This window comes from Perkinsus marinus (genome assembly GCF_000006405.1).
Source record: "Perkinsus marinus ATCC 50983 genomic scaffold scf_1104296936976, whole genome shotgun sequence".
NCBI classification, from domain to species: Eukaryota; Perkinsozoa; order Perkinsida; family Perkinsidae; genus Perkinsus; species Perkinsus marinus.
In genome coordinates this window covers 130,216-137,606 of record NW_003213971.1, presented here as the reverse complement: position 1 = coordinate 137,606, position 7,391 = coordinate 130,216, and the positions used below count along the sequence as shown (strand labels likewise).

Sequence of the window (7,391 nt, the reverse complement as noted above, 5' to 3'; positions counted from 1 at the left end):
ACCATGAGGTAGATGCATGAGATTCACTCGATCCAAAGACGTTCCGCTTTTCTTCCTCTCGGGCAGGAATGCGAATTAGTGAAAAATCGAGCCATGGATGAGTGACGCGCAAGGATTCTCGACTATCCTATTCTATGGATTCTGGCCAAGATTCTCAGCTGGTGGGCACAAGGACTCCTTGCCAAGGAGCTCCAAGCAATCTTACCACACTATTCCTCGCGGAGAACGTCCCGAAATTGGGAGCAAATTCCAATAAACCAATTTTCTGAAATAGGTGTTATACCTTCGATACACGCGAGCCGTAATGTTTGCTGCTCGGAAACATCATGTTATGATTTTTCCTCTAATATCATAGAGTTAACAACTGTGTCATGGCTATCGCTCAAGAGGCTAACAATATGAGTGAAGCCTTCACTCATACTGTGGGAACCTTCACTGTGAAGGTTCCCACAGCAGGTGAATCCATGAACATTCCGAGTTCGAGCATCCTTAAGGCATCACGTGGGAGAGCAAGTAGTTGTCGAGCCTTGGTTGTTGACAACAACTAAGACTCGACGGCCCATGACGCCTGTGATTCATCTCCGATGTGACATCTCGGATATGTATGTCTGATCAAATTCGGTCACCTTACAGTACATGCCCGGCCAGAACCTTCCAATAGCAAGATCCTGCGTCTCGCAGAACTTTTACGAAAAGAGTTAATTCAAGTGACTCACCTGTGGGCCGCGGAGCTTTTTCGCAATATTGCCTGTGACGCGACTTCCAACACCTGATACTGTGAGGAATCCTCACTGAGGATTGAAAGTGTTCACCGAGTGTGATTCACAGGCTCGGTGTCAATATTCGGAACAGGCTGTTCCGAACAGCACATCTGTTCTTTGAGGGCTTCATGAGTTCCGTCGAGTTCTCAAAAATTCGTCCTTCAACAAGGAATATTCTTTCCCGAAGATGATTCGAGGTGTATCCCCCACTTTTTGGCCCTCAAATTTGCTCTAGTGTGAAGATGTGCCTCGCGGTCTGTTGGTCATACAAATCGCCCACTATTCGAGGTCAACTCGTTGGGCCAGTTTACTCGGCGACGGTATCCGGCGTGTGTGAAGGGACAGACACGTTGTGTCGACACATCACCTAGCGCTATTTAGCAGTGATTCAAAGTTCTTCCAGGATTTTGGGTTATATCCCACCTTCGCCTCAGCTATTTGTCGTCAATTTTTTCCCGCCCATCCTGGCGATGTGGTGTGGCACCTCGCGTTACGTGTGAGGCTGGCCCCATCAGATTGGCCGAGGATCACACGTGTTCAGTGTCATCCAGGATGACTCATCCTCCGGCCCACCACCCAACGCTGGGTAGGAAGGGAGCCGGGTAGCCTGTGATTTTCATTCATAACTGAACTCATTCGACGAAATAGATAGAAGAATCCGGACTTTCATCGTACGATGACCAAAGCAAAAAAATCGAGACGATAAGAACCACAACAGATGATGTAGGTTTGTGGGATGACAGCCGGTTTGCGTTGAATATACCTCACTTACTGACGGTTACGCACTCATCTCCTCCAAGTGAAAATATGTGCCATCCACAGAGTCCAAATGAGAGCGCTTTCCGGCTCTGGAAGATACTGAGGCTCAGTAACTGAGCTATCCAAGAACGGCTGCATGTAGCAGAGAGGACGCATTGGTAGCAGGAAGATCAAAGTTGGGGAAAAGTATGCTGAGGCCACCAAGGCGTTTCGTCTTCACAAGCTGGGCCTTCTCCTTGATTTGCTTCTGTGAGTTGTAGTAGAAGTTGTCGAAGTATCCATCCCCTGATGCTGGAGCACCGTCATCGAACAACTCTCGATAAGGCTTGGCATCGGTGAGATTATCCAAGCGGCCTTCCGGGATTATCTGAGAACACGCCTTATCCAGTCACGACACTATACATCACTGAGGTATAACAGACTTACAGTGAGCGACAAGTGAGAGATGTTTGCAGAGTAGTTGGCGAACCGATTGGTGATGTTGCTTGCCCATTCGATGCTAATTTGAGTTTTGAAATCCACTGAGTTGCTATCCAGGACGCTGTAGTATTTATCAGTATAATTCCATGGCTGATAGACTTTCAAGTCTTCCCAAAGGCTTGATGATAGAGATTCGCCACTGAACCTGAAACGAGGGTGATTGCCAGTCACAGACAGGGTCTTCATTCCTCGTGCCCTACATGACTGAAGCCGTAGCCGCGTTCCCTCTACTTGAGTTCAACTTGCTACGAGTGAGGGAAGTCAAATTGTTGACCACTTCCCACTCATCTCCGCTTGGTGTGAACGACTTGAGCCAGAATTCAAAGAGAAGCCCGTCCACATAGTAGTTGTTGATAGTAGTTTGAACGTTCGAAACAAAATCTTGTAGACTCCTACTGTTATTGTTTATGAAGGGCTGCGGCACGATGCCTATGGATACGGTGGCATTGTGTTGAACAGCATAGTTGTGTATCTCCTTGGCGAGCGGCACCGTCATCCATGCGCCAGGGAATATAATGGATCCATCCGCTGAGAGCCAGTTCTCGGCGAGTACAACATGGTTAACACCCGATGTGAACAAGTCAAGGTAATCCCGCGGCATGAGTGCATCAAGAGAGGTTACAACAACCGTCACAGGCACAGCCTCGGTAGTCGAGAAGTCTCGCAGTGCAGCGACTAGCATGTACATGATTGCGAAATCACGAAGCATTATGATCAGGGGGAGGGGACGAATACCAACTGAGGACACCGAATCCAAGATCCTCGGACCCTGATCGGGTCATGGACTGTTGATGATTGTGGGTTGGCAATAGTCTATTGCCAATAGAGTCACTTATCTCGATCATCAAGGAGCGTGAGGTTGGTGTGGCATAATCAGTGTGACTGAATAGGGACTCTCTCAAACGGATTCAAGAGGGAAACTGATAATGGATTCCGCATGCCCGGAGTTTGGGCATGCGTGAAACGTGACGATGTCAGCGCAACGGTGGTGCTGAGTGTCGGTACAAAGGTGCGCACGAGAAGGTGCACAGATAAGAGGCCTGTAATCGTCTATAGCCATTCGTGAGCTATCTGATGTCTTACTTGATTCGAAAGCAGCTTTCGACGAATTTACCACGTCGTGCTATTTGAAGGACTCTCGGACCGGCCGGTTGTGATGAGAAGCTGATTGCGGCTATCGAATCACCTCACCGTAACACTAGACTAGGCTCTAGTGACTAGAGCACAAGCTCGAACACGAGGCGGCATGTCTGAGCCATTTCCTATAGAGATGGGAATTCGACAGAGGGGTCGTGCAGCACCTCTTCTGTTCAGTAAAGTCCTTCTCACTCGAAGCTCTTCTTAACTCACCAACGGAGAGCATCTGTGCGAGTTGAAGTTACCACGGCGATCGTACCTATTGGACCCTTGTGACCTGATCCCGTTTGTGTACCGACCGGGGAGGATCTTCCAAGAGTTTTGGGTTGGCTCATATAACACAGGCCTTCCCGAAAGTTTTTGGGAAAGGCTAATTTTACACTGTCGCGAGTTCTCCCGTGATCTCATAATTGATCAACTTCTTGTGTTGTGTGGGTCACAAGGTGGATGCACAAGAGTCTTGTGACAAGACCCACTCAATGCAATGGCGTTCTGCTTTCCCTCCCACATGGGCAAAAATACGACTAAGTGACCAATCGCTCCACTGATGAGCGATCAGCGTGAGTTCTCGATACTTATTCTTTATGGATTCTCTCCTGATCTACGACCCTAAGTGTTCGGACCTTAGATTTCCTACTTTCTAGCCTCGCCGCATCATGTGACGAATTGTGACTCACGTGTACATCATTGCCTTCACTTGCTCCCTCTATGTATCATGCTTTCATTTGTAATGAGTCATTACAGTCATAGATTATACGATTTATCTGGTATTATCACCGACTATTTCTATCTCCTTTGCATTTCTTCTCGCTGAGCAATCTGGGAAGGGTGACCACATCGTCAGGTGCTGTGACTGGTTCCCTAAAGTGACGCACAAGGTTGCGTCCAAGCTGGCTTGCACACGTGAATCGATCAATTCTCCTTACTGAATCGTTATTGATCCATGTATCAGCCTACTTTCTCCGCGAGTGGCTTATATGATTCACTGATGTATTTGACGGGGAAAACCTTGTTGCGGGGTTATGATGGAGGCCACCTCACCAATTCCCCAAGAAAACTTCCATGACTCACGAGCGTACATTGGGCCTGTAACAGGCCGCCTGTTTCACAAGTATATTTAATTTGAGGCGCCTCAAGTTTAGGAGCAAGTTACGGAGTTACTTAAGGACCTTAAGTTAAGGTATACTTGAGGAGTTACTCGAGCTCAAGGCGCAATTTCTCCTTATGAAACAGGCCCATTCATAACGGTTGATGGGATCTTGACCACTGGGACTTCATGGCGGCACGCCGCGTGCGCATTGCGAGAATGACTTCGCTACACTCCATGCAACTGTAAGTGACACTTACTAAGTGTTCCTCCTCAAAGACGATAGCGGGAAGTATGCCTCCTCTAGTCTTCCTATGTAAACCGTGAACCGAAGATTTCGTGGTCGCTGACATAGTGGGATCTCTCACAACTGGCCCCTCCCATGCTCAACCGTTTCATGGGGACAGTTTTTTTCCTCAAGTTAATGCCCGACTTTGGCGGTAGCAGTTCCGATGACCAATATCTCGACTTTGAGTGTTGAGGGAGTCGTAGAGAGTTCACGATAGAAGGCCAGCCCGCGATTGACGAACAGGAGAGATCAGTATGAACCGATATAATATATTCCCATATTATGGGGAAAGAGGTACCTTACCAGAATCGCTATTATCGATCAACATAATTGTTAACTCCTTAGCTCGAAGCTGGTTGATGACTTCATGAGTGCGATTGCAGGTAGAATCTCTAGATTTCATTAACCATTGCCCTGAGTTCTCAAATGCTTAACATGTTGGAGAACCCGACTACAACTCTCTCAAGCCCTGTTGGTTTGCAGATTGCCCAAGCCTTTGGTATTGCTGTAGAGAACGTGCGACTTTTACGACATATTGCTGCAATATTATTGCAGATAGTGAGTTACAGACTAAATGTGAAGAGCTGCTGATTGAGAGGAAGATTACGTATGCACAGGTCTTAGGCTGGTATGACTATTTGCAGAGTGTCAAGCTCTTGGGTTCTGAGATAATGAAATCATCGGAGAACCTTTCTGTTGTTGAATGGTGTGACGCCGATGATGGCTTTTGGGTTAGTGTAAAGCACAACTTCGAAGACGGCCTGATGTATCTCGGCGAGTCGCCTGGATTCATGAAAATGAGAATGGTCCATTCTTCATGTCGCCTCAGGCCAGCCTCGTCGAAGTTCACTGAATAGTGAACTTTGCAAGCTACTTATGAGATTGATTATGAGCCATTTCTACTTCCTGATGATGAGCTGGTTCGTGACGAGGACGTGATGGCCACAATGGATGAGAGTTAACTCTCAGAGTTATACTGTTCTTTTCGTTTCTACCATTAATGACAATGATATTAATGACAATGATATTAATGATGATGATGGGGATGATATACTGGTGCAAATGCAAAATGTAAAGGTTCTATAGAGTTTGATGCGATACCATTATACTTATACCAGATAGACTTACGTTCGCTGTTTCTGATGATCCCATCGCTCATATTGTATAACAGAATGAATGATATCGTATTACCACTCATGAGACTAACACTGGTGATCATTACTTTGCTGTTGATATTTGCATTCAACTCTGTGAGTGGATGGATCAATTGTTATTTAAAGATGTTCCTTGTATTTATTGGAAACGGCTTCGTGTTGATGATGTAGCGAAGTCGGAGGGTTTTAGACAGATTGAATCTTTTATTGTTAGTGGTAAGTTAACTCTAAATAGAGACCATTGTAATTCTTTGCACGTTCCTTATTCTCATCCTGTAAAAAGATGTAAAAGACAGCGGGTCGTTCTGCCTCTGTTTCTTAAATATTTTGTCTTCACTATATGCTTGCCGTCTCTCCGGGAGGGGGGATGTAGTGGCAAAATGCATTTGTCCAAAGAAATGTTCAAAAAACTACGGAAAGATTCTCGCTCGCCCGTTTTGTAGCATGTACGGGACGACTTAGAGCAGAACTAGAAGAAATCAGTAGTGGTCTCGAAGTAGATGTGTTTCTTGGTGGTTCAGTCGCGTCGTTAGACGGAGGTGTAGAGGGAGTTAAACCTGTTGAATCATGAGAAAATGCACAGCGATCACGGTTAGACAATTTCATTCCAGATCTAAGCAACATCCCGTGTAGCTTGTAACACGATCAAGTGAGGCAACAGAGATTACGATGCGATACTAGTGAGGACAGAACTAGAGTTGAACTAGAGTTATGATGAGGTAGCAGATCACACAATCAGTCACTGGACTCAGTCCAGTCTAACAATTACCAACTAGTTTCACTTAACTAGCAAAAAGAAAACCAGAGACGGATCAAACCGTTTCTCGTATCCAAAACCGTTAGATAGATGCATCCGAGCGAGAATAATAATATTATAGTTCAACAATAGAATATGAGGCGAGCGAGATCTTTGTCGCGCTGCCACGATGGGACAGCACAAGCAGATTCCTAATGAAGAGTGCTAAGAAAGGACGCGTCTAAGGAAAAGTGCAGATTTCTAAGGAAATGTCGAAGAGGTCCTTGGCTCTAGTAGTCATGAGTCAACACTAAACAGTACTGCATCTCCTTAGGTTCATGTCATGAACTTCATGATAATAGCCAAAAATTATCTTCCAATTTCATGGTTGTTGATAGTAAGTATTGGAGTAGGAATATATGTTTGCTCTACTCAGCTCAGCTCAAGAGGAGTGTTTTTTTTTTTTTTTGACGCATTTACCAGCCTGTGGGGGGAAAATCCTGTTACGGAGAACCTTAGGAGGTGTGGCCCTCAGAAGGATACTGTGGGACTCGCACGACCATACCCACTAAAAACCCCCAGAGGCTGGGCCCAAAAGGCAGAACGTCTGATGGAACAAGCCCCTACTAGCCACCTCTCACAGAGGATGGAGGCTGCGCGTCGCACTTCTCCATGTGTTTAGCAAGATTGCTAGCCCGAAAATATTTCTTGCCACAGCGCTCACAACGTGAACAAGTAAATATCTTTGGCGCTCTCGGCACAGTAGGGATAGGAGCTTTAAACAACTCCTTAGCCACCACAAGTGCTTCAACGAGTGACTTACAAGGCCTGAGCAGGTTGGCGTCAGCTTTGAGACTAGTGTGCCACATCGTAGGTGGCCTACCACGTCTTTTAATAAGCTTGAGCCTACAAGACCTCACCACAAGACCATCAGCGGGTTTTGTAGTGAGAATCCTCCCTGCCCATCGCAATCTCCTCTGCGCTAAAA

At 46.2% G+C, this 7,391-nt stretch overlaps 1 protein-coding gene across 1 annotated transcript; it reads right to left on the bottom strand.

Annotated features, from left to right (window-relative positions):
- Positions 1–1,434: 1,434 nt before the first annotated feature.
- Pmar_PMAR001379 (hypothetical protein) lies at positions 1,435–2,709 on the bottom strand (the record flags this gene model as incomplete). The annotated part of the gene is made up of 3 exons (XM_002783487.1): positions 1,435–1,887; positions 1,947–2,145; positions 2,201–2,709. 3 exons carry the CDS (start codon positions 2,707–2,709, stop codon positions 1,639–1,641), a joined length of 957 nt encoding a protein of 318 aa, XP_002783533.1. The 3' UTR covers positions 1,435–1,638.
- Between the last annotated feature and the right edge of the window lie 4,682 nt (positions 2,710–7,391).